Source organism: Podarcis melisellensis, assembly GCF_964234715.1.
Source record: "Podarcis melisellensis genome assembly, chromosome: 14".
Taxonomy (NCBI): Eukaryota; Metazoa; Chordata; class Lepidosauria; order Squamata; family Lacertidae; genus Podarcis; species Podarcis melisellensis.
This window is the reverse complement of record NC_138546.1, coordinates 24244507-24272396: the sequence shown is the minus strand read 5'-3', so window position 1 is coordinate 24272396 and position 27890 is coordinate 24244507. Positions and strand designations below refer to the sequence as shown.

At 46.0% G+C, this 27890-nt stretch overlaps 1 protein-coding gene across 3 annotated transcripts in view; it reads left to right on the top strand.

The window, feature by feature from the left end:
- The window catches only part of SCNN1B (sodium channel epithelial 1 subunit beta), a 45778-nt gene that overhangs the window by 4356 nt on the left and 13532 nt on the right, over window positions 1–27890 (top strand). For all 3 annotated transcript variants that reach the window (XM_081888252.1, XM_081888251.1, XM_081888253.1), the window contains exons 2-6: window positions 869–1165; window positions 17674–17992; window positions 20080–20347; window positions 21476–21666; window positions 27280–27383. In XM_081888252.1, the coding sequence (XP_081744378.1) occupies window positions 1123–1165; window positions 17674–17992; window positions 20080–20347; window positions 21476–21666; window positions 27280–27383 (925 nt within the window). In that variant the 5' untranslated portion in view covers window positions 869–1122. The remainder of the gene's footprint in view (window positions 1–868; window positions 1166–17673; window positions 17993–20079; window positions 20348–21475; window positions 21667–27279; window positions 27384–27890) is intronic.

The window sequence follows — 27890 nt, the reverse complement described above, 5'->3', positions numbered from 1 at the left end:
TATGTAGATTCCAGCATTTGTTTTCATCCCCCTGCCCCATGAGATGCTTCTTGCCTGTACGTATTGAGAAAGACCCTGCAGGGAGGATCCATTTACCCCCCCCCCCTACAATCGCAAAGCTTAACCCAAATTTTAAAATCTGTGTACATCCTTTCAAAGTTTGAGATCTTCAGATGTTGAGAGGAGATTCTGAGGGATGTTTTAAACCTGCTGCACTTTCAAGGCAATTATGCCTCCTGCCTCTGCATGTTGTTGTTGTTGTTTAGTCGTTTAGTCGTGTCCGACTCTTCGTGACCCCATGGACCAGAGAGCGCCAGGCACCTCTGTCCTCCACTGCCTCCCGCAGTTTGGTTAAACTCATGCTGGTAACCTCAAAAACACTATCCAACCATCTCGTCCTCTGTCGCCCCCTTCTCCTTGTGCCCTCCATCTTTCCCAAGATCAGGGTCTTCTCCAGGGAGTTTTCTCTTCTCATGAGGTGGTCAAAGTACTGGAGCCTCAGCTTCACAATCTGTCCTTCCAGTGAGCACTCAGCCTCTGCATAGTGTAGGCTAAAAACACAGAACACTGCTAAACAATTTATTTTAAAGACATCTCTTTGCCTTAAAAGCCTGAGAAGAGTCTTGTGGCACCTTAAAGGCTAACAAATTAACAATGGCAAGAGCTTTTGTGGAGTACATGCCACTGCATCAGGTGTATTAAATCATATATTGAGTTGCAGGTATATAGTCACATAGGTGGGGGGTTTTGGAGGGAAGGGGCATTGTCAAGAGTGAAGTCAGAAGGAAATGAATGCAGAAAGGGACAGGCGGTGATAATGACATTTTTAACAATGGTCATTTATAATCTGCCTCTTTCCCTTTTGCAGGAGACAAAGGGGACACCCCCTTTTGCACATGTGTAACCCAAGGCTTGTTCTGCTCCCGAAAACAGCCATTGCTACCAACGCCTGATAAATTCTGCCGCAGGAAGGGGCTGTTGGTTGAAGCTCCCTTAGCTCTGCCTGGGACTTGAGTGGGTCTCGGAAGGCACTCGCCTCCCATTGGCGAATGGAGGACAGCGCTCTCTGCCCATTTCACTCCCCCTGTGGCATCTTTTGAGCCAACGCCGTCCTAGATCGCTATGGATCCACCAGCAATTACTGGAGAAGACAGAAGCTTGCCAGGTAAGGCACAGGGAGGCTGCGCCTAGACAGATCAGCTGGGTGGGCATAGCTCAGTTTGCAGACAGGCTCAATGCAGTCGTATCCTGCATGGCGAAATGGGTGGTGGTGAAAAACCAGGACAGGCCCTAAGATGACTCTCTCTGATCCATTTCCCCTCTGGCAGTTATGCCTTCCAGGCTCCCTCCTCGCCTGGAGTCATCCTGGATACAAGACTCTCACCAGTGGCGTGTAGAAGCAAATTAGGAATATAGGAAGCTGCCATACTGTCAGACCATTGTTCTAGCTCAGCATTGTCCACACTGACTGGCAGCTGCACTCCAGAATTTCAGGCAGGAGTCACTCCCAACTCCACCAGGAGATGCCGTCAAGAATTGAACCTGGGACCTTCTGCTTGCAAGGCAGATGACTCTGCCACTGAGCTATGTCCCCTTCCCAATTCTGAGGTGCGGGTGCGCTCCAGCACAGGTTCCCTTCTAAGCCTACACAACAAAAAGGTGCTTTTGGCCTGGGCAGAAACAGTGGCTTGAACGCCCAATTCTTTCATCCCTTCCACTTTGATTAACTTTCAGCCTGTGGAAGAGATCTGGTGGACCCAAAAGCTTGCTCAGTTATTCTGCAGCATTTCTGTTGGTCCTAAGAAAGCGGCTTTGGGATTTTCTTAAACTAGAAGGTGCGCTTGAACCCTTGGCCGTGCGTGCTGATGGAATTGATTCCCCCTGCGCCTGCTTAGCTTCCGTGAGTGGGGACATCTCTCTGAGAACAGCTTCTGACTTAATTGGCATGCAGAGGATTGGCTGTGATCTGGGAGAAGATGTGGTTGTCCCTGCTATGGAATTAATGGTGAGGCTTTGGCTCTGCTCCACTCCACCACTGGATCTTGCCAGATATCCTCCCCTTCCTTCTTGTCCGTTCGCCCTGAGGTCTCCTGGGGAGGGATGCAGGTGGGCCCTTTGCCACCTGAGGGCCTGCAAGAATGGGGCAGCTTTCTAGTCTGCCAGCCCCCCAAGCTCCTTGGCTGCTGATATCTGCCAAGGACTCAAAAAATGCCAGTCCCAGCTCCGCCAAAGGAGCAAATCAGGGCTGGGATGGTCTTACAGTAGTGCTGTAGACCCAGCTGAATGGGCTTCCTTCCAGCAGCGGAGGATATATCTATGCTGCCCAGGGTAGGTGCGCTCCCAAGGGGGACATGGTGTGGAGGGTGCCCTCCCAGGATAGCCACTTGGGTGTCTGGAGTGACGTGCATGCCCTGCAGCCAGAGGCGGAGCGAGCAGCACATGAGAGCGGAGTGCGCCGCCCATGGTGGACATTCAGCGCGCTGCCCGCCCGTAACTTCCAAGCCTCCCCCAAGCTGTCAAAACTAACTGGGAAGGAGGGAATGCTGCCAACAGAGTGGCACAGCTCCCCCACTAACCCCACGGCTCAGGGTAGGCTTGTCACCCCCCTCAGTAAGGGCACCCATGGCAGTCTGCCCCCACAGCCCCCCCTTCCTATGCCCCTGCTTCCTCCTACAATCATCTCTCTTTCCACATCAGGGAGATGGGTGAGGCGGAACGTGTCCTCCATAATTTTTCCACTTCTGGCTTTTGAAAATGTGTAGTGCCTCTATGCAAGTCTTCCTAGACTGGACAAGAGCCATAGCCACACACACACACACACACACACACACACACACACACTGCTGTTTGCACAAAGAAAGAAGCCTAAAGATTCATCCTGCTGAGTCAGAGTTTGCCAAACACATGCAACAGCAGCTGACTTTGCAGGTGCTCCCCACAAAAGCAAAACTGCGGCCAATTGTAGCACAGGTTCTGCACGCCCGGCAAATGTTTCCTTTGCCTGGTCACAGCACATTGCTTCTGGCTTCCGCCACTGGCTCCCTGCCACTCAGCCGGCCTGCCAGGCTAGAGATTGCAAATGCCTCCCGATCGGAGTCCGTGGGCCGTCTGCAGACACCCGTTCCGCTCCCTGGGGCTGCAGTGCCCATGACCAAGGTGGAGAGGCCTTTGTTCCCAGCGTCAGGGAGCAGCGGGTCCTAGCCTGGTTTGACTTTGATGCAGTCCCTGAGATGACAGCATGATTGGACGCTGGACCTTTGGTCCATCTAGCTCAGTAGTCTCTACACGGAGGGCTCATCCAGACTTCCTTTTGTGCTGCATTTCTAGGTATGGGACCATGCTTTAAAGCTCCATCTCCAAGCACTTTTTTTTTTTTTGGCCCTGTTGCTTTCTCTGTAAAAACCTGCTCTTTACAGCTGAAAATAAATCCACATAAATCCCAAATTGCTGTTCAGGGTTAGAGCCTGTTTTCGTGGGGGAAATGTCATGGCAAACCTCCCCCCCCCCCCCAATGCTCAGATATGGACTGGGAAAGTGTGGACCAGTGCCTAGAAATGAAAAGGGGGGGGACTTCCGGAGGCGGCGCGAAACAGCAATGGCGGTCCTCTTCGCGCTGTGAAGAGGGGCTCCGCGGAAAAGGGTCGTCCGCTACGGCAAAGCGGAGACCCGTTAAGAAAAACCACAGGTAGAGTGAGCCTGTGGTCGTGGGACTCGGCGGGCACCAAGAGCGACCTCGGAAACGAAGAAGGGACCCCGTAAGGGGCTCCGGAACGTGGAGGGGGTAGCGGTGCTGTGAGTTCATCGCTCTTTCCGCGGGAGTGAAGCCGCGCGGCTGCTGCTGATGAGCGCTGACCTTTCTTCCTTGAACATTCGATTGGAATCAACTTACTCGTGAGTAAGGTTTTTGAGATTTGGGACTCTAAATTTCTGAAATTTGGCTGAAAGCGGGAGACGTTAAAAAGGAAGTCCGTCTTCCGGCTCTGTTTAAACACCAAGCAAAGAGCTATAAATCTGAAGCGCTGAGAGGGACTTTTAAGAAGTTGGAGTACACCTTGCAAATTCGAATTAAAGTGCATGGAAAGTTAAGAAAAGTTGAGAATTTCTTTTTTTTACAAGAGGATATAGGCAGCAACCTCTTCCTTTCTCTCTTGTGTGGATTACAAAGTTTCAAAACAGCTCTCGGGCTGTCTGGATACAAAAATCATCAGACTGCGGTAACTGTATACAAGACTTTAAAGTTACTTTGGGGCTACTTTTGTGGTTACAAATAAGGAACTGTGCATGCACCACTGTAAAGAACACGTACTCTCTGCTAGTTTAAATGAACTTTTGAAGGTTCTACCCCTTGGTTTTCGGTTTTTCTCTAACTTTTGGAACTTTTTGGAACTTTTAAAGAGGGGAATTTAATGGTGGAAACTTTTCACCCTTTTTTTTTCTCTTAACTTTTGGGGAGCTCCCCCTACTGGATTGTGGAATATATAGTCTCTGGGAACTGCAGGGTTTTTTGTAAAGCTTCTGCCTGGATGTTTACCTTTCGGTTTGTCTTTCCCATGGGATTTACAATTTGACCTTGCTACATGGACAGCTGTGGAATGAGTGGAGCCGCAAAAACAAGAGCTGCCAAAAAAGCAAAACAATCTGAGCTAATACAAACAACCTTGCCGGTGCAGCCTCGCAGATCATCAGTTCCAATAGTTACAGGTCTGCAAGAAGGAGAAATTAAACAGCCAGCTTTTCGGGACATGGCTGCAGGAGGACTAGATCCTGTATCTAAGGAAATTTTGGAACAGCTGGCAGCGTTAAATAAAAAGGCAGATGAGCAGGCCTCTAAGTTTGATCAGGTGACAGCCACAATCAACAAATTGACTGACCAAGTTTCTAAAAATTTAGAGGCCATTGGAAATTTGCAGGCAACAACAGCAGAAAATCGTAAATTAGCCGAAGAAGCAAATTTAAAGGCAGACCAAAATAAAAAGAGGATAGAGGAAGTAAGAGGAGAAGTAAGACCACTGAGCAGACAGCTTAATGAACAGCAAGCCTACCTGTCCATGGCAGAATTGAAAAACCGGGAAAGCAACCTTAGGATTAGGAATATACCAGAACTTGAGAAAGAAGATTTGATCAGCTACCTGACGGCAGAAATATCAAAGTTCTGGGGTATCGCAGAAGACAAGGACTTTAAAATTGTCACCGCCTTCAGGCTGGGAAGAGTAGCAAAGAAGGACAAACCAAGAGATTGCTTGGTCATTTTGAGATCTAAGCAAGAAAAAGATAACATACTCGGCCTTCATTTTAAAAATACATTGGTGATTCAGGGAAGAACTGCAGAAATCTTCAGAGACATTCCGAAACAGCTGTTGGATTTAAGAATTGCATATAAAGACCTCGCAAGCCTACTGAGAAACAACACAATCCCTTATAGGTGGGAATTCCCTCAAGGACTATCCTTCAGCATTAAAGGGAAAAAAGTGAGAATTAGATCAGCAGAAGATCAAGAAAAATTTTTGAACGACTACGGGGAGGACCTTCGGAAAGGAGTAGCAGGTGCCTGGCCACCACCTCCGCCTGGTGCAATACCTCCAGATCTTGATAGCAAGAAAGACACTCCTACTGGCTAACAATTTGATTCAAGATGTCTCTGCAGCTATTTAGTTGGAACATTCATGGTGCAAATTCCCCTGAGAAAAGGAAAAAGATTTTTCACATATTGAGAAAGGAACAATTGGACATCATATGCCTACAAGAAACACATGTGACTAGGCTCCATAGGAGAGTTTTAATTAACAAAAAATTAGGCCAAGAATTTGTTTCCTCAGACAAAGTTAAGAAAAGAGGAGTAGTGATTTATGCAAAAGAGAACCTAGCACCAAAGTTGATATTTAAAGATGAACAAGGAAGAATTTTGGCGATTGAAATCCAAACACAAGGAGAAAAATTTTTGATAGTAGGAGTATATGCACCAAATGAGGGGAAAGCGGAATTTTACAAAAAGCTGCATGAGATAATGTTGGATCATATAGACTACACTAACATCATTTTGATGGGAGATATGAATGGAGTCGTCTCTACACATATGGATAAGTCACAAAACCAAAATTTGACTAAAGATGGCAGACTACCTAAATCTTTTTTTGAACTGACAGACAATATGGACTTGATCGACATTTGGAGGACCAAAAACCCACTAGGTAAAGAAGGGACTTTCTTTTCTGAGGCTCACCTATCATGGACAAGAATTGACCAAATTTGGATAACTAGAGGGCTGGCCCCTAAGACAAAAAAAATAGAGATCTGCCCTAAAACCTGCTCCGACCATAACGCATTGAAAATGGATCTGAGACTTGTGCCAGCTGGATCCTTCAGATGGAGAATGAATGACACTTTGTTCAGAGATCAGGAGATTGTGAAGAAGGCCCAAAAAACGTTGAAGGATTATTTTGAAATCAATATGAATACCCCGGTGGACAAGAGAACAATCTGGGACGCAAGCAAAGCTGTAATGAGGGGGTTTCTGATTCAACAAAATTCTATTAAGAAAAAACTCTGGAATGGGAAAAGAGACAAGATTTTAGAGAAGATACGAGAGGGTGAAAAAAGACTTAGACTTAACCCAAAGTCAAAAGAAGTGTTAAGAGAAATTAAGTTCCATCAAGCACAATATGCCAAATTGATAAACCAAGAAGTAGAATGGAAAATTAAACAAATGAAACAAAGATCTTTTGAATCAGCAAACAAATGTGGAAAATTATTAGCATGGCAGCTGAAAAAGAGACACAAATTGAATTCTATTACCAATTTGGAGGTTGATGGAGAAAGTATTCAGAAACCAGAAGAAATTAGAAAGTGTTTCCAGAGATATTTCAAAAAACTGTTTACTCAAGGTCCACAGGCGGAGGAGGAGATTATTCAATTTTTAAAAAGTAACGGATTGAAAAAATTATCCCAAGATAAACAAACAACCCTGAATTACAGAATAACACAGCAGGAAATAGAAAGTGCCATTCAGAACATGCAATTGGGGAAATCCCCAGGCCCAGATGGACTCACCTCCAAATATTACAAGGTTTTAAAAGATTATTTGATTCAACCATTAGTGGAGGTGTGTAACCAAATTATGGAGGGGAAGGGGGCTCCGGAATCGTGGAAAGAAGCATTCATCACTTTGATACCAAAATTGGAATCTGAAAAGACTCAACTCAAGAATTATCGTCCTATTTCACTCCTGAATGTGGATTACAAAATTTTTGCTGACATTCTGGCAAGTAGATTTAAAAAAGTTCTGAATGAAGTAATTCATAAAGACCAAGCAGGCTTTCTCCCTGGTAGACATCTGTCTGACAACACTAGGAACATTATAGATGTTCTGGAGCTACTACAGACAAATTTGAACACAAGAGCTGTATTAATTTTTATAGATGCAGAGAAGGCCTTTGACAATATATCTTGGAAATTTATGAAGAGAAATTTGGAAGGGATGGGAGTGGGAGGGGCGTTTCAAAATGGTATAGAAGCAATCTATTCAGAGCAAAAAGCTAAATTGATAGTGAATAATGTGGTGACAGAAGAGTTCAGAATTGAAAAAGGAACACGACAGGGGTGCCCCCTATCACCCCTGCTATTTATTTCGGTCCTGGAGGTATTGCTGAACTTGATTAGGAAGGATCAGGAGGTACAAGGAATACAGGTCGGAGGTAAACAATATAAGTTGAAGGCCTTTGCAGATGATTTGGTTTTAACACTACAGGAGCCAGAAGCTAGTACTAAAAGAGCTTTAGAATTAATTTATGAGTTTGGTCAGGTGGCAGGATTCAAGTTGAACAAACAAAAAACAAAGGTTTTGGCGAAAAATCTGACTTCTTTAGAAATAGATGAGTTTCAGAGAGAAACGGAGTTAAATGTGGCTAAAAAAGTGAAATACCTGGGGGTGAATTTGACCGGGAAAAATTTGAACTTATTCAAAGATAATTATGAAAAATGCTGGATTGAAATTAAAAAGGACTTAGAAATTTGGTCAAGACTAAAACTTACCTTGTCGGGAAGAATTGCAGCTGTAAAGATGAATGTATTGCCAAAGATGTTATTCTTGTTTCAAACCCTGCAGATCGTGGATAGAGTGGAGTGTTTTGGAAAGTGGCAGAAGGACATTACGAAATTTGTCTGGCAGGGCAAAAGGCCCCGGATAAAACTTAAAATACTAACAGATGCTAAAGAAAGAGGGGGGTTTGCCCTGCCGGACTTAAGGTTATATTATGAGGCAGCATCCTTCTGCTGGCTGAAGGATTGGTTTCTACTAGAAAACACTGATGTCCTAGATCTGGAAGGGTTTAACAATGCTTTTGGATGGCATGCATATTTGTGGTACGACAAGGTAAAGGTACATAAATTGTTCAAGAGCCATATTGTCAGGAAAGCTTTGTTTAATGTCTGGACTAGATACAAGGACTTATTTGAAAATAAGACACCGAGGTGGTTGTCACCAACGGAGGCGAAGACCACTAAAGTACTTAACATGGAGAGTGGTTGGGCTAAATATTGTGAGATAATAGAAAAAGTTGGAGATAATTGGAAGCTGCAGAGTTTAGAAAAAATAAAGGACAAGGTGCGAGACTGGTTTCTTTATGCCCAAATTCAAGAGATGTTTAAAAAAGATAAAAAGATTGGTTTCCAGGTGGAAAAATCAAAATTAGAGACAGAACTACTTGAACCTAAGACGAAAGTGCTCTCAAGAATGTATAACTTGCTGCTTAAATGGAATACACAAGATGAGTTAGTTAAATCAGCTATGATTAAATGGGCTCAAGACATTGGTTACAACATCATGTTTGAAGACTGGGAAAGGTTATGGAACACCGATATGAAATTCACGGCATGTAGTGCCTTGAAAGAAAACATTATGAAAATGATATATAGGTGGTACATGACCCCAGTCAAACTTGCAAAGATTTACCATTTGTCTGATAAAAGGTGTTGGAAGTGTAAGGAAGCTGAAGGAACGTTCTTTCACCTCTGGTGGACATGCCCGAAGGTGAAGGCATTCTGGGAAATGGTTTATAATGAGTTGAAAAAGGTATTTAAGTATACCTTTACTAAGAAACCAGAGGCCTTTCTCCTGGGCATTGTGGGCCAGAGAGTGACAAAGAAGGATAGAACTTTCTTTTTATATGCAACTACAGCAGCAAGAATTCTATTGGCTAAATATTGGAAGGTACAGGAGCTACCCACGCTGGAAGAGTGGCATACGCAGCTGATGGACTATATGGAACTGGCCGAAATGACTGGCAGAATCCGAGACCTGGGAGAAGAGGCAGTGGAAGAGGACTGGAAAAAATTTAAGGACTATTTACAAAAACATTATAAGTTATGTGAATGTTGAGAATTTGTTAAGTTTTTAGACAACAAGCTTCAGATCTCAAATTTCTGATATTGCTGAATTTAAGTTCTGATGAGGAAATGACTAAAGTCTAGGGTAAAGTTTCTATATTGAGGACTGTTGGAATTGTGAACTAACAATATTTCTCCTAAACCTAATATACAATTGAGGAAAGTACAAAACACAGGAAACAAGGTATTAATTTGCTGTAACTTTATTTTATTGAAAAAGATGCAGGGGATGGAAGATGTGGGGAAGTCCAGTAGATCATGAAAAATTGTTTTGTAAAGTAAGATCTCTTTTTTGCTTATAACCTCTTTCTTTTTCTTTCTGTAAAACTGCCTTTGTTGAATAACTGACGATGTATCTGACCTTGGAAAAAAGCAAATAAAAACATTATTATATAAAAAAAAAAAAAAATAGAAATGAAAAGGGGGGGGAGGGTGTGAATAGAAAGCATGGGGAAGAAAGTAAGAGTGGGTTTCATTTCACTTCTAATTTGTATCCCACCTTTCGATACGGATATACCTTGGTTCTCAAACACCTTGGTACTCAAACAACTTGGAACCCAAACACTGCAAACCCGGAAGTAAGTGTTCTGTTTTGCAAACTTTTTTTTGGAAGCCGGACGTGCTCCGTTTTGAGTGTTACGCTGAGGTCTGTCTGTTTTTGCTATTTATTTTGTGTTTTTGTTTTTGCGGCTTTTTTGTTTTGTTTTTGTGACTGTGTGGAACCCAGTTCAGCTACTGATTGATTGATTGTGTGACTGCAGTACATTGTTTATTGCTTTCATTTTATGGATCAATTGTCTCGTTAGATAGTAAAATTCATGTTAAATGGCCGTTTTAGGGTTTGTTTTTAAAAGTCAGGAAAGGATTGATCCATTTTGCATCACTTTCTATGGGAAAGTGTGCCTTGGTTTTGGAACGCTTTGGTTTTGGAACGGACTTCTGGAACGGATTAAGTTTGAGAACCAAAGTACCACTTACTGTAAACAAGGTGAAGAAACAACAAAATAGACAGCAAATATTACACACCTAATAACAACTGGACCCAATACAAAAAAGTCGCAGTAACTTTAAAATAAACAACATATATCCAATAAAGCAATATTCAGCAATCCATTGGAATTATTCGATGAGCCCTGACAATGGCAGCTCTCCAGGGTTTCAGGCAGGGGGACTCTCTCTCCCAGCCCCACCTGGGAATAGAACCTGTGCCCTTCTGCATGCAAGGCAGCTGCTCTGCCACTGAGCTACGGCCCTCCCTCTTTGCCTCGTGCTTTTTCACGAGCCAGCTTGCATTTTCTGCACATGCCGCCGTCAGGTTTTGCAGTGTGTGCGTTCATGTTTGGGAAAATCAAAGGCACCCAGGAAGTGTGCTGGCGCTTTGCCAAAGGTAACATGGGCTCCCGGCCACCTCTCGTTAGCTACACAGCATCCCCATTTGCCCTCTGGGGAGATGAGTGACTCATCCGGGAACAAACACCCGCGCCCAGAGCGCCTGGCATGGCAGCCTTTGCCTAGCAGAGTCTGAGTGTGTTTGCTTCAACCTGAGTTCATTCTTCTCTAATGGGGTTTGCATACAGAAGAAGAAGAAGATGGCCCCTGGGGGAGGGGAGGAATCTCCATCTGGCTCTATGAAAGAGCAGTTTGGGGCAGGGCAGCGAGAGATGAGGATCTGCAGGAGACTAAAGCGGGATTCAACTCCTGATTGAATCAGACCAAAGGTGGTCAGCATTATGGAAAAATACAAGACCTCTGAGGAACAGGTGAAGAATTGGGTGTGTTTATCTGGGAGTTATCTGGCCTCTTCTGTGGTGATTCCCCATTTGTAGAGTTCTTTCCCCAGGGAGGTTCACCTGGTGCCTTCATTACATATGTTTAGTCGCCAGGCAAAAACATTCCTCATCTCCCAGGTCTTTGACTAATTAAACATGGCCTTTTAGACTGGGAGAGGAGGTTCGTTTTTGTTTGTTACTATGTATTTTTGTGTTTTTATATTGTAAACCACCCTGTGATCCTTGGATGAAGGCCGAGATGATAGATTAGATAGATAGATGATAGATAGATAGATAGATAGATAGATAGATAGATAGATGATAGATAGATAGATAGATAGATAGATAGATAGATAGATAGATAGATGATAGATAGAGAGAGAGAGATAGATAGATAGATAGATAGATAGATAGATAGATAGATAGATAGATAGATAGATAGATAGATAGATAGATGATAGATAGATAGATAGATAGATGATAGATAGATAGATAGATAGATGATAAATAGATAGATAGATAGATAGATAGATAGATAGATAGATAGATAGATAGATGATAGATAGATAGATAGATAGATAGATAGATAGATAGATAGATAGATGTATGTCCAGTTATGGGCACCATAGTTGTAGAAGCTATTGACAAGCTGGAAGGTGTTCAAAGAGAGACCAAGTTAATCAAGGTCTGGAAATCAACATTCAAAATTCACCAGGTATCAGGCACATTTTGTACCTGTGCTATCGGCCACTTGCAACCAAGTGAAGATGCCCGGATGCCAGGATGGCACCTGACCTCTCCACCATCTGGAGGTGCATTCCTGGGGATCCTGGGATCTTGACCCTTTTCACACACTAGCAACACATCATGTAGAATTCTATCCATTATATTTTATCTGCACAATCGGAATGAATTTCAGGAGCCAAAAAAGTCTTATTGAAAATATGACTTTCAAGCCATCTGGCCCCAAAATGGCAACCAGGCATTCCCTTTTGGCAGATGAAACCCTGGTTTAAAGAGCCATTTGGTGCCTAGCTTATATCTCTGAGTTTCTAACACTGCTGGAAACCAAGGCCGTTGAGGAATGGTTGAGAGAGTTTAGCCTGGAGATGAGACTCAGAGTTGATTTGATAGTCATCTTCAAAAATCCACATGGAAGATGACACAAGCTTCTTTTCTGCTACTGCAGAGGGTAGGATCAAGCCAATGGATTCAAATTGCAGGAAAGGAGATTCCGACTAAACATTGGGAAGAACTTTAAGATCCAAGACCTTGTTGCCTCCTGGGCTAAAATATAGGAAATGGACAAGAATGGGACCCTGTAAGAATGAAAGTCCCCACAGCTGCTTCTCTCCACAAGGTCTTCTGTGAGAACGTAGGAAGCTGACTTGCTTCCATCTAGTGCAGTATTGCCAACACTGACTGGCAGCGACTCTCCAGCATGTCCGACAGAGTCCATTCCCAGCTCCACTTGGAGATATTGGGGATTCAACCTGGGATTTTTTTGTGTGAAAAGCAATACTCTACTTCCACTGAGCTATGGTTCTTTCCTTTAAAAACAACACAAGGTTCCAGTTCTCATTGTTCTAAATAAAGGGCTGATTTAAAGCAGAACATAGGAAACTGAGTGAGACCACTGGTCCATCTAGCTCCATGTTATCACTTGGGAAGACAAGCGAACTAATGCCAGTGCAATGGAAGAAGCAAAGATCACCAGTTTCAAAGCAATAATTCTTCAACTTCAACTTTGTTAGACTGGTCATGTTGTGCGGATGCCTGCTTATCATCTTCCAAATCAACTACTCTATTCCAAACTTAAAAATGGAAAGTGTAATGTTGGTGGTCAACAAACTAGGTTTAAAGACTCTCTCAAGGCAAATCTTTAAAAATGTAGTGTAAACATCGACAACTGGGAAACACTGGCCTGCGAGTGCTCCAATTGGGGAACAGCCTTTCCCAAAGGTGTCATGGGCTTTGAAGATGCTCAAACTCATGACGAAAGGGAGAAACACGCTACGAGGAAGGCACGCTTGGCAACCCCTCACCATGATCCACTGGCAGAGGAAGAGGGTGCGGGGGTGCGGTTCGCCCTGGGTGTCATCCCTGAGGGGGTGACATCGCCGCGCTACCCCCGTGGGAGGCACCAACCCTGTGCTTGCTGCCACGCCCCCGTGGGACATTCGCCATGCCCCCCCCGTGGGCAGGTCGCCCCGCCCCCCAGGTGCACAGCATGTGTGCCACTCTGGGTGCCAGAGCAGCTAACTCTGCCTCTGCCATGATCAACTCCTGCCCGTAAACCTGTCCCAACTGTGGAAGGACATGTGGATCCAGAACTGGCCTCCATAGTCACTTACGGACTCGCTGTTAAAACTGTGTTCATGGAAGACAATATTGGCTACGAGTAATCACCAAAGAAGACGAAGATCTGTGCAGCCTGACAGTGGTTCTCCAGGGTTTCTGACAAGGGACATTCCCATCCCTACCTGGAGATGCCACTGAGGACAGAACCTGGGACCTTCTGCATGCCAAGCAGGTGTCCTGCCATCGAGCCCTGCTGGCCTTGCTCAGATTAGCTCTGGCTTCACTGCTTAGGGCTTATCCACACTTTCCTTTCCTCTCTACTTTCCAGCCACAGTCTGCACTTGAAAGCTCTATGTCTGAGTGTGCCCCCCTTTTTCTTTTCTTTTTTTGCTTTCCCCACGAGAAACCACTCTTTCAATCAGAGCAAATGGCAATCCCAGTCAGGGAAGGCTCTGGAGCAAAAATGAAAAAGGGTGCTTCAAAGTGCAGGCCTGTGCCTGGAAGGAACAGGGCAAAAGGTCAGTGTGGATGAGCCCTTACACCTTACAAACCGTTGTCTAAGCACTTGCTGGGTTTCTCTTTTCTTTCTCTTCTTTCGACATTCCACCTTGGGATCGACCGATTCAGAAATATGCATCCTTGGCATGCTAGAGGAGTACAAGGCGTGCCTTTTAGGACTCGCGAGGCCAATGCAAACTCCACCGCAGCCCTCCATCGGCAGAACAAAATGTACCGATGGTATCTTAAAGGCGAAAGTATTTGAAAAACATAACCTCTGGTCCTGCCCCTGCCAGGCAGCTCTTTCTTGCCTGGGAGGAATCTTCCTCCTTCAGCCTCCAGGAGAGCAGAGGCTTGCTGGGGGGTGGGGGCAGCTATGTTCCTGGCTTCCACTGGGCAGGAGGGAGGGTCTCTAGAGACCATGAAAGCTGCATCCCTAACAAGTCACAGAGGATTGGAAGGTGCCCCAAAGGGGGCTCAGTCAGTGGCGTAGCGTGGGGGGTGCAGGGGGGGTCGGCCGCACCGGGCGCAACATCTGGGGTTAGGGGGGGCAAATCCACGGGTTAGGGGGCGCAAATTACTTGCCTTGCCCCGGGTGCTGACAACCCATGCTACGCCACTGGGCTCAGTCACTTGTGTCCTCCTGCAACTTCTGAGACCTGTCATCAAACATGGGTGAAAGTAATTGGGGGGGGGGAATAAGTGGAGGGGGTGGGGGACCCAGTCCAGTTCTTTTTCTGTACCTCCCAACATTTCTCCAATGAAAATAGGGACATCCTAAGGAAAAGTGGGACATCCCAGGATCAAACCAGAAGCTGGGACAGCTTCTATAAATCAGGGACATCCCTGAAAAATAGGGACATTTGCAGGGTTTGTTCTTCCTTCCTCCCCATAACTCCACCATGTCTGCTTTGTGCATCTTGTTTCATTGGCACAAAGTTGGCTGTTTATCAAGCATTCATTTGCAGGGAGGTTGCTTTTGAGTTGCCCATTGGGGCATCTGGTTGGCCACTGTGAGAACAGGATACTGTGCTAGATGGTGGCCTGATTCAGCAGAACTTTTCTTCTGTCCTTTACAATGTCAAGCACTTGTTAACCTACACTTTCCATTCCCTTTCCCCCTCGCCTCCCTTGCCGCAAAAAGTTTGGGATTTTGGGGATTGCGCGAGAGCACCCAACCCACTGCTTTAACTGTGCAACCTGAATTGGCTGGTCTACGATTGGCTCCCCTGGAGAACAGTCTGGAAGCAGCCTGAGGAGTCCCGTGGAAGTGTTGCTCTGGCTTATGGCACCCTAACTCTTCATCGTGAAGGCTAAAATGGCCACCACTTCACAGTGAATTGGTTTTCTGTGGCAGCCAGGCCTTGGCAGGCCATAGTCTGCTCCCCTGTACAGATGGTGGGAAAAGAGCTTTGCCCATCTGCATGGGTTTGCATAGATGGAGAAAGGAGTGGCAGGAATATCTCCTGGTTTCCAGAGTCAAATATGAATCATTCTGGCAAAATCTAAATCCAGGGTTGACCAAAACATTTGGTGCCTTGAGTGGAAGATCCACGTGGCACTTGACTTCCTACTTGATGACTCCAGCAGGGGCCCCAATCCACCAGGCCTGGCACCACGGTCTGGTTTCTGTTCATTTCAATGAGGTTTACAGAGAACAAATTGCTGGTAGATTTTCTATACCCCCTGCTCCGGTTCAGACCCATCTCCATCCCTGTCAAGGACCATTTGTTTATTTAGTTATTTTTTATATACTGTGTTGTTCTTCAAAGGAGACTCTAGAATCATAGAATCATAGAGTTGGAAGAGACCATAAGGGCCATCGTGTCCAACCCCCTGCCAAGCAGGAAACACCATCAGAGCACTCCTGACATATGGTTGTCAAGCCTCTGCTTAAAGACCTCCAAAGAAGGAGACTCCACCACACTCCTTGGCAGCAAATTCCACTGTCCAACAGCTCTTACTTTCAGGAAGTTCTTCCTAATGTTTAGGTGGAATCTTCTTTCTTGTAGTTTGGATCTATTGCTCCGTGTCCGCTTCTCTGGAGCAGCAGAAAACAACCTTTCTCCCTCCTCTATGTGACATCCTTTTATATATTTGAACATGGCTATCATATCACCCCTTAACCTCGTCTTCTCCAGGCTAAACATGCCCAGCTCCCTTAGCCGTTCCTCATAAGGCATTGTTTCCAGGCCTTTGACCATTTTGGTTGCCCTCCTCTGGACACGTTCCAGTTTGTCAGTGTCCTTCTTGAACTGTGGTGCCCAGAACAGGTGAGGTCTGACCAGAGCAGAATACAGTGGCACTATTATTTCCCTTGATCTAAGTGGTTTCGATCAATAAAATCAATACCAAAATATTCAATTAAAATTCCACTTTTTAAATGTACTGGTACCTCGGGTTACATACGCTTCAGGTTACATACACTTCAGGTTACAGACTCCGCTAACCCAGAAATAGTACCTTGGGTTAAGAACTTTGCTTCAGGATGAGAACAGAAATTGTGCTCTGGCGGCGCAGCAGCAGCGGGAGGCCCCATTAGCTAAAGTGGTGCTTCAGGTTAAGAACAGTTTCAGGTTAAGAACGGACCTCTGGAACGAATTAAGTACGTAACCAGAGGTACCACTGTACAGAACAATTAGATATGATGCTCTTACAATGTAATTATGAATATCAAGTATCTCAGACCCTAGTATCAGCCAGTGAGATCTTGGTGGTGGTAATGCCAATGGTGGCTGCCCAGTTGGGGGCATAGAATGTTCTCCTTCATCATTGACTTTCAGAAGGAATATGAAAGTATTCCTGTTTACCTAGGCATCTGATGGTGGAAGGACACTGTTCTTGGCAACCCTGAGATCCCTGAACATTTAAAACTGATTTTAAAATGTTTAAATGTAACAGCTTTAGAATGTGATTTTTTGAATATTTTAACTGCTCTTGGAATGCTTTTTTAAAAAATGTTTTGTTGTGGGTATGATCCTGCCAGGGTTTGAAACTAGCTGGGCACCAGGTGCATTTCTCACCCAAAGATTCTCCATTTACGAGCACCTCAAAAAGTCTGGGTGCCATTTTTTGTGCCTGGCTGACACTCAAGGATTACTGAAATTATGTGCTGTGAAGACGCAAAGTATATGTTAAGGACAGACACTATAAGGAGTTTAATAATAAAGAGTAGAGTGTTTTGAAAAAGTATGGTCCCAATATTTTTATTGTAAACACCAAATTAAACATGCATTAACAATTTATGTTAACAATGTGATATTAACAACGTGTCACTTATGTGAATTGCATATTAGTTCATGCTTATGAAAATAATGAATTAAAAAGTGTTGCCTACCCCCCCCCCCCAATGGCAACTAGACATTCTGTTTTGGCGTCCAGGTCCCAGGAGCCTTTTGGCTCCTAGCTATTCTATCCCAGTTTCTAACACTAGTTCCCACCCTGGGCTCCTCCAGGAGGAAGGGAAGGATATTAAATAGTAAAATACATCCATCAATACATAGTAAAATAATACTAATGAAACAAGTATCATTGGGGAGGGGGCCACAATAGCAGCTAGCAGGCCTCTATCCCATGATGGGGACTGGACTGATGTCTACTTCAAACCCTAAACCGTTTTCTGTAGTGCCAGGTGGAAGATGCCAACTTTGCATTGCAAGGTAACTCTGGGTGTTGTTTTCTCAGACGGTTTTTGTTAACGGGCTCCTGTTTCCTCCAATGACAGAGCCCAAAATGACCCTGAAGAGGTACTTTGTGAAGGCTCTCCATCGCCTCCAGAAGGGTCCCGGCTACACCTACAAAGAGCTGCTGGTCTGGTACTGTGATAATACCAACACCCACGGGCCCAAGCGCATCATCCGCGAGGGACCCAAGAAGAAAGTCATCTGGTTCTTGCTGACCCTGCTCTTTGCCTCCCTGGTCTTCTGGAACTGGGGGTCCCTCATCCTAACATACCTGAGCTACGGCGTCTCCGCCTCCCTCGCCATTGGCTTCAAGACCATGACCTTCCCTGCCGTCACCATCTGCAATGCAAGCCCATACAGGTGAGCTGCTTTTTCTTCTTTCATCTTTCTGTATTTTCTTCTTTTCTTTTTTCTTATTTTTATTAAATTTTTCCTTTACAAATAAGTCCATACAACCATGTTTACAAATTTCCAGTTTTTGAACTTCCACCAGCACCTCCATCAATCATCCATTTTTCCTATCTTCACGCATTTTCTATATATAATATTGCCAATTTAATATTATCCTTCCATCTCTGTTTCTTTTTTACAATATACCTTGTACTATCAAAAAACCTCCTTAAAACCCACTAGCGTTGTCTGTTCATCACATATAATTTTCAGATAATCCGTAAGCTTTCCCCAGTCCTCGATGAATTTGTGATCTTTCTGATATCTGATTTTTCCAGTCATTTTATCCAGTTCTGCGTAGACCATAAGTTTCATTCTCCACTCATTCAAGGTCGGTAGTTCCTCTTGTTTCCATTTTTGGGCCACTAATATTCTTGCCGCTGTTACTGCATACTGAAAAAGTTTATAATCACTTCTATTTATCTCTCTTCCTGTTATTCCTAACAAAAAGGCTTCTGGTTTTTTAACAAACGTATATTTAAGCATCTTTTTCAGCTCATTATATATCATTTCCCAGAAACCCTTTACCCTCTTACATTCCCACCACATATGAAAAAAATGATCCTTCTTTTTCTTTACATTTCCAATACTTATTACATGTCTTTTCTTTTTTCTTAATTGTTTTTTCTTTAATTTTATTTTTGTAGTATGAGATTGTAAATTCTTTGTAAATTCTTTGTATATGTCTGTAATTTAAATTAATAACAATTTTTTTTTTAAAGAGAGAGAGAGATAGTAGAGGACCCTGGACTAGATGGGCCATTGGCCTGATCCAGCAGGCTCTTCTTATGTTCTTAGATCAGTGGTCCTGCCTGGGGTGGTTTCCCATTGGGGCAGAATGCTAGGCTAGACGACCCCCCTCTGGCCTTATGCAGCTGCCAGGTCGCTCTTTTGTTTTTATGTGCTAAATCAGTTTGGATTAAGAGATGCCACTTGAACCCCAAAGGGCAGCAGTTCCTGAAGTCTACCCACATGGCTGCACCTGAGGAACCGTCCTCCCTTGGGCAGCATGGCTGTGGGATCTGCTGCTCTCACTGCTTGCAAGGGTTATCCTCTGGAATGCTGCAGAACAGACTTTCCATTCTGGGGATTCCTGTGCACAAAAACTATCTGCCTTGGACCTTTGAAGGCAAAAGTTCACGGTCAGTGTACACACCACCAGTCGGAAAGCAGTTGGCACCTGTGTGGCAAGAGCAGGGATGCCCAGGGGAAGGTGTAATGTTTTAGGGCAGCCTTTCCCCGCAACCTGGTGCCCTCCAGGAGTTTGGGGCTACAGCTCCCACCTGCCTCAGCTTGCTATGACTGTTCTGGTTGGGGCTGATGGGAGGTCTGGGTGTCTCAAGGGTCATAGGATGGAGGATGTTGGTAATTTAGCTGGAATTGGCAGCCTTTAGAGAAAGTCAGAAGTGGAAAGGATTTCTCCTAAAGGAGTTGGGCATCAGAGAGGAGGAGGAGGACCCTAAGTCTCATCCAGCCACTTCCTAAGTTCCAGGAAAAATTATCCGCAGGATCAGCTTGCTGGTGGAAATATCACTCTCTAATCTAGCCTTCCCTCCCTGCTACTTTATCCCTGACCTGAGGGTGGAATTTCTGCAGTAGTTCCCACTAGTGGGGAGCAGGTGTGGGAGGAATTGGCATTCAAAGGTGAACAGGCTAGATTTCCCAACAGTGTGCAGGCTGAAACACAGCCACCCCTTGAAATTCACGTTTCTCCCCATTTGAAATTTAGTTCTGCGGCCAAATAATGTGCACAGAAGAGCACAGACAAGGATAAAGTGTGTGAATAAATGCAATTCATACAGTGAAAACTACATATAAATAATAAGTTGTTATTGTTATTATTATTGTTGTTGTTGTTGTTATACCAGAATGCATTATGGGAAACGGCATTGCAAAAATGTCCCTATGAGAAGAAATTTGCACCACGATATTGTTGCATTTTCATGACATTCACAGGCGAATGGGGAGAACTGAACTTAAGGTTGGTTGCTTTCCAGATATTCCAAAGCAAAGCCCTACTTGCAGGAGTTGGACAACCTCATCGATGCTGCCCTTGAACGAATCCTGCAGCCTCCCAACGAGAACATGACTGTGTCTAGCCCAACAAACTCTAGCCAGGATCTGAACATGCAGCTGTGGAACCAGATCCCCCTGATGCTCATTGATGAAAGCAACAAGACTCATCCAGTCATCTATGACATCCTCGGAAACCACTCCTCTTTTGCAAACCTAGATGGCAAGAACTGCAAGCTAGCCTTAAAGCTGGTAAGGGGAGGGGGCCCCATGGGACCCGATGGAGGTGGTGTGGGGAAACCAGTAGGTGGGGAGGGGAGGGGCACCACCGAGTCATCCTTCTCTGCCCCAGGTAAAAGAGGGGGAACACTGGGAACATGTCACCGTATGACAGAGAAATTCTGCCTGCAATGCATAGTTGAATAATGGAACTCTCTCCCACAAGAGGCAGTGATGACCACCAACTTGGACGGCTTTAAAAGAGGGCTACACAAATTCATAGAGGAAGCTAATAGCCATGATGGATAAGCTCTGCCTCTATATTCTATATATGGCAGTGCCTCTGAATATCAGTTGCTAGAAGCCACGGGAACCGAGTGTTGCTGGTGTGCTTAGTTCCTGCTTGCAGGTTTCCCATGAGCCACAGTGGTTGGCCACTGTGAGAACAGGATGCTGGACTTTGGCCTGATCCAGCCAGCTCTTCTTATGTCCTTATGAACCCTGGATGTCTGAAACTGGAGGCAAAGGAGAAGAAGCCGCTGCTGTCTCTAGCCTTCCCCACAGCTGTTTTGGGCCCTCTTTGTTGCACCTCCATTCGAAGGTGTGGATCCGTCATCTCACCCAGTCAGGTGCCTCTGATAAAGCCACAAGCAGGCAGCAGAGGGGAGCTAAAAAAATCAGGCAATCCCTGCAGTGCTGGATCAAGCCAAAGGGGGGTCAAAGAGAAGCTGCAACAGGAAGAACCCACAAGCAGGCCCTGAGGGCAACAGCAGCCCTCTCCTCACCTGCAGTTCCCAGGTGCAGCATGACCCATAGCCATTGCTAGCTGACTCCTCCATTCATTCATTTGAAACCTCATTAGAACCCAGGAAGCTGGACCACTGGTCCATTTAGCTCAGCACCGCCTGCACTGACCGGCAGCAAGGGCTCCCCAGAGTTCCAGGCAAGACACCTAGACCTACCTGGAGATGATGTCAGAGGCTGAACCTGGGACCTTCTTATGCCAAGCAGGTGGTGTGCCCCTGACACAGGTCCCTTCCCCTGTGACTCCAGCTGCCCCTGAACACGGAGGTTCCATTTAGTGACCTTGGCTAGACCTTTTCTGCACAAATGTGCCTCCTTTTCCTTCTCTCCCTCACCACTCTCTAATTCTGCTCAAAGTGCACCAATAACGGCACCAGTTGCACCTACCGGAACTTCACCAGCGCGGCCCAGGCAGTGACCGAGTGGTACGTCCTGCAGTCCACCAGCATCTTGTCCCAGAAGACAGAGAGAGAGAGGATTGATATGGGCTACAAGGCAGAGGAAATGATCCTGGCCTGTCTGTTTGGAGCAGAGCCTTGCAATTACAAGTAGGTATCCGGGGGGATCTTGCCGAGTTTTTGTTTAACTGGAAGAGCATCTTTGGCAACATAAACTCTTATTTATTCATACACACACACACACACATTTAAATTTTCTGATTTACATTTCAAAATATTCATTTAAACAACCCTAAATCAATGACTTCCCTTCTTCTCTTTCTATGGTTCATATTGCATACCATAAAAGGTAAAGGTAAAGGGACCCCTGACCATTAGGTCCAGTCGTAGCTGACTCTGGGGTTGTGGCGCTCATCTCGCTTTATTGGCCGAGGGAGCCAGCGTACAGCCTCCGGGTCATGTGGCCAGCATGACTAAGCCGCTTCTGGCAAACCAGAGCAGCACAGGGAAACACCATTTACCTTCCCGCCGGAGCAGTACCTATTTATCTACTTGCACTTTGATGTGCTTTCGAACTGCTAGGTTGGCAGGAGCAGGGACCGACCAATGGGAGCTCACCCTGTCGCGGGGATTCGAACCGCCGACCTTCTGATCAGCAAATCCTAGGCTCTGTGGTTTAACCTACAGCGCCACTCACATCCCCATTGCATACCATACATCCCTGCATATTTTACATGCACTAAACCATTCAGTAATCTATTGTTAAATCCATCAAAACTTATTTTCACTGTTGAATTTATCTTAATGCTACCTGCATTTTCAAATTAACACAATTTCCACCCATATATTCAGTAAACATTTTCCAGTCTTCTTTGAAAGTACGTTCTTCTTGTTCTCTTATTCTATATGTTAAATCTGCAAGCTGCACGTATTCCATCAATTTAAGCTGGCAACATAAACTCTTGAACAGGGTAAACGAAGGAGGAGGCTGGTCTCTAGTGCATGCGGCCAAAGTCTTCCTATAGAAGGGCTGGGGGACAGGGTTGGACCGCTGGGCCACATCCACACCCGCTGTGAGCCAAGTCTGACATCAGGTGACCTGTTCCCCAACACACACACCTCTATGATGCCGAACAGCAACTGCTGGGGTTCCAACTGGTCACAGCAAATTCTGTCCCTCTGTGCAGGGCAAATGGATCCCCGTTTATTGAGATTTGCCTGATTCTGAGCTTGAGCAGACTGGTGGGGGGAGCTGCATGGAAAATCTGATGCACAGCAGGGAGGGAGTTACCCTGAGCCCAGCAGAAGAGCCCAGCTGCTGGATCAGACCAATGAGGCCCGGCCTGGTCCAGCATTCTCCTAGCAAGCAGCACCTGGGAGCAACAGCTCTGCCCTCCTGTGATTCTCAACACGTGATACTCAGAGGCATATTGCCTCCAACAGTGGAGGCAGAACAAACCCATCATGGCCAGTAGCCATTGATAGCTGCGTCTCCTCCATGAATTTGTATCACCAGATCTGCAGTACAAGATGACATGTGCAAGCTATGAAATGTGCGTAAGATCTGCAGGGAACTATAAATAATTTCCATTCCTTCCTTGGCTCAAATTGCACCCGAAATCCAAGGATGGTACTGCACAGTTGATCTACAGCAGACTCCACCAGACTAGGGCCTTCCAGCTGGTGTGGACTATAGCTCCCATCAGCCCCTGCCAGTGCACCTGGGAGTTGTAATGCGGAACAGCTGGAGGGTGCCCGGCTGGCAAAGGCTAGAGCCATTTCCTAGTTCAGAGGAGATGGCTGGGTGTGTGTGCAGAGGGTGGATTTAAGGAGCTGTCTCATCCTGCTCTACCCCACTCCCACTGCCGCCTTAGTGCTTCTTACTGGCACCAATAGCCTGATTTGATTTAATTAAATTTCTAGCCCAGTCTCAAGGTTTCGGGTGGATTACTGTCTGAAAAATGACATCCAGTGTACTGGAATCAGATTTTAATAGACCTAAAATCCTAGACCCTCAGAAGCTTAGAGGCCAGAACAAATAAGACCAGTTTGCAGAATCGCTGAAAGGAATGCAAGTCTTGGTCAGCTTCCAATGGACAATCTGCCGCCGCCGCCACCTCTGCTCCCACCTTGAAATGGACACAGCTTTTGGCCCAATATTTCAGCTGATGCATGAGTCCCATCCAGCAGGAGAAGCAAAACTCTCTTTTTGTTGCATTGGCTAATGGTAAAAATGCTTGGCGTGTGACCTTTCAGATTACACAGAAGCCTTTTTCAGACACAGATGATCATTGCCAGAGGAATCATAATAAAATTTAAGAGCGATGTTCCATGTCCAGGCTGATGTCAACCTGGTAATGTTGCATGGTAATGGGAAGGATTTCTGCTTTTGTATACAAGGACTAAGAATTAACCAACAATCTGGTCTTGCTTGGGACACTGAAGAAGGCTTCTGTGTAGCTGCAAAGTTTGCTCGCTGCCTGTATCTGAAAGATGAGGAATGGCTTGGCTTGCTCTGTAGATGGAAGGTTTTCTTTCCCTGCTGCTGAGTCACCCGTGTCCAGTACATTGCGGCTAATTATCAATCAGCAAACACTTGGGGCTATTTAATTAAACCAGGAACAGATTGGTTAACAGATTGGTTATCAGAGCCCCAGGCTAGGCGGGCTGACCTGGGCTTGCTGCAGTCAGGCTCACCTGGCCACTGGCCAGACCTCTGGAACTCACAGAAGCTCAGGACTCATTTCCTCTCTCCCTTAGCCAAAACAAGAAGGGCCTCCTACTGGCTCCCAGCACATCTGCTGGCCAGCACTGTGCTCTGCCCACATTGGCTGTGACTGCAGCTCCTGTCACATAAGAGCAATGCAGGGAGGATCACAGCCTCCTCAGCCCCTGACCCTGTGGCACACATATCGCCTACAAAGGCAGTTCAAAGAAGCCTCAAAACTGCTCTCTCTGCCTTCCCCTTCGCCCCACAAGCTTTGGGGCAATGGAGTAGACATTCTCCTGATGTGCAATGGCAGATTTGGCCAATGCCCCATCTAGTCCAGCCTCACAGTGCTCAACTGTGTGCTGTGTGAAGAACTTATCTGTCCAGAATCTTCCAACATTCCACTTCCATGAATTCTGCTGTTAGGAGAATTTTGTGGGCAGATCCTGTTTTGGAGTCAGACTTCCACAGGGACAATTCTAGAACTGGAGGGGTGTTTGTAGAAGAGGAGGAGGAGGAGGAGTTTGGATTTGATATCCCTCTTTATCACTACCCTAGGGAGTCTCAAAGTGGCTAACATTCTCCTTTCCCTTCCTCCTCCACTACAAACACTCTGTGAGTGGGGCTGAGAGACTTCAGAGAAGTGTGACTGGCCCAAGGTCACCCAGCAGCTGCATATGGAGGAGCAGGGAAGCGAACCCGGTTCACCAGATTATGAGTCCACCCCACCCCGCTCAGCTGATGCTGCAAATGCAGAACAAGAACCTCCCCGAACCCTGGCTCTCTGGCCTGGGCTTGTGGAGTTCCAGCAAGGGAAAGTCCACGCTCCATCTCAGTTCTTTCTCAGGTCAGGGTCAAATTGCTCTTTTCATCCTCCAGATGACCTCTTGACTTTATTTGCTTGCGCAAAGCTGGCACAGTGGTTGGACTCAGCCCGGTCTTTACTGAGTGTTCCCTCTAATTTGTTTATGGGGCGGTTACACAACAAAACAAATCCTTAATCCTGGTTTGCAGGCTGCCATCAATCACCCCACACTTTTCAATGTATTTACCCACCATTTAAATAGCTGCAAAAAGTCCTCTTTTCTCTTTTTTTAAAGTGGACGTTGTGCCAGGGAGGCAGGGCACTCAGATCCGCCTTAATAGCACCAACCTAAAGCTCTTGTCTGCTCTTGAATCCCTCCTGCAAAATAGCAACACAGCCTAGAGGCCCCCGATGCGTCTTCTGCTGCCCTTCTGAGATCTATCCTGTAACTCAAGCCCACTTTATTTTGCCCAAAGGTCACATTTCCCCCCTCTTCCATGGGACAGGTATCCCTACCTCCTGCTCCCCAGCCTCCCACAATCTCCTTCCTTGGTGGTTCCTAAGCAGAGCTTGGATGGCCATCTGTCAAGGATTCTTTAGCTGCGATTCCTACTTCACAGGGGGTTGGACTAGATGACCTTTGGGGGTCCCTTCCAACCATCCTATGATTCTATTCAATATGCTCCAGTTCCTTCAACCTTCCTTCACAGGACTGGTTTTCCATCTTCATTGCGCTTCTCTAAAGCTCTTGCGGTTTGTTGGCGTCCTTCAAGTGTGGTGTCCAGCACTGGACCCAGGAGTCCAGATGAGGCTGCTCTATTGCAGAACAAGAGCTGAACTCTCTCCCCTTGACTTGGAAGCCATCTTTCCATGGAGGCAGCCTAAAGGGGCCTTGGCCTTTCCTCCAGGGATGACCCCACCCCGCTGCTTCCCGTCATTCTAGCTGAGAATGACGTTCTCTTTGGAGTGACGTCTGGGATTTCGCTGAGAGACACCCCCTCACCCCCCTTCCAAGTGCCAAAAGCCAAATGTCACCCGACTGGCGCATCCCTGACTTTCCTTCTGCTCTACTTGGCTCTTTGCTCTCTTGTTTGCAATTTGCTTTTTTATCCCAAGGCCTGTCTGTCACCAGACTTCTCGGGTTCTGTTTGTGAGGACCAGAAATCAGGTGAGCAAATAAGTTTTGCCTGACGACATGCACCTGACCTTCAAGGCAGGCCCTGCTCCTTTTGTTGTCAAGAAAGGAGAAAGAAAACCCCTTTGGCCAAAGGCCATCAAGATAGCAGTTGACATATCTTTTTAGCCCTTTAGGATGTTTTGATGGGGCAGGTGTTGCTTGTAGCTCAGGGAGCTTGGTGGGAGAGGGTGGGGTTGCCTTCTGCTGCAGTGTGTGGTTTGGGTCTTTGGCTCGGGCATTTTTGAGAGATCCCCCCCCCCCTCCTCAACTGGTGCCTTGATAATATGATGCAGAGTGAGGTGGTGGCTGCTGGCTCTGGTCATTTACAACCAGCTTTTTTGGCATCGATAAATACAGACTATCAATTTGGGCCCGGGATGCTGCAGGGGACAGAGGAATTAGCAGTGATTGATTGATTGATTGATTGATTGATTGCATTTATGCCCCACCTTCTTTCCTCCAAAGAGCTCAAGGTGGCATACATAGTTCCAGTGCGGGACGCAGGGGTATGCATACCCCTAAATATTTTGTGAATCTTTGTACTTTTGTCCATTTACTGTATTTATTTTTCCCAATTCGAACTATAAAATGGTGGTTTTCTTGAGACAAAATGAGAGTACCCCTAAACATTTTTTTTTTAGAAAAAAGCACTGCATAGTTCTCTTCCCCCACATTTTATCCTCACAACAACCCTATGAGGTAGGTCAGGCTGAGAGGCAGCAACTGGCCCAAGGTCACCTAGTGAGCTTCATGGCTGAGTGGGGATTTGAATAAACACACAATTAATTGTGACTGTTTTAAACTGTATTGGGTTATTATCTCCCTTACTGGGTCATGCAAACCACTATTTTGAATAATGCTTTATTTGGGGTGGAGGGGGACCAGAGAGGAGTTTAGGGAACCAAGGGGGTGAGACCCCCCCAAAAAAAATGTTTGGAGACCACTGGTGTATTAGAGGGTCCCTACCCAGAAGGTTTTTGTTTTGTTTTGTTTTTTTGCAAGCCAAGTGAATTGCTCCCTTCCCAAATGTGCGCCCCTCCCCCCCTTTCTCACCTGGGCTTCCTTCTGCAGGAACTTCACCCACCTCTACCACCCGGACCACGGCAACTGCTACATCTTCAACTGGGGCGTGGAGAAGAAGCCACTGATCTCTTCCAATCCTGGTGCAGAGTTTGGTAGGTAGCACAGAAGAGGCAAAGGAGCAGCCCTGATATCTGGCTTTGCTTTCCCCCTCCAAATCTGAATGTCCTTGCAGGTTCCTCTGGGTAGGAAGGAGGGGGGGCCTCTGGAGTCTTAGGGTGCCATCGTGAAAAGGGGCCTGATTCCCAGGCCTCCAGGTGGAGGGAGTGATGGGGAAAGCACCTGCTGTTTAGCTGCGCGTTCCTAATCCATTCTGGGCGGCTTCCAACAAAATATTAAAATACAGTGATGCATCAAACATTAAAAGCTTCCCTAAAGAGGGCTGCCTTCAGATGTCTTCTAAAAGTCTGCTAGTTGTTCTTCTCTTTGACATCTGGTGAGAGGGCATTCCACAGGGCGGGTGCTACTACCAAGAAAGCCCTATGCCTGGTTCCCTGTAACTTTCCCAGCCCTGTGACCTTTTCACTGGAGATGCCAGGCAGAGGCTTGAACTAATCCTGCAAGGCCTGTGCATGGCAGGCAACCAGCCACCCCAACAGCAG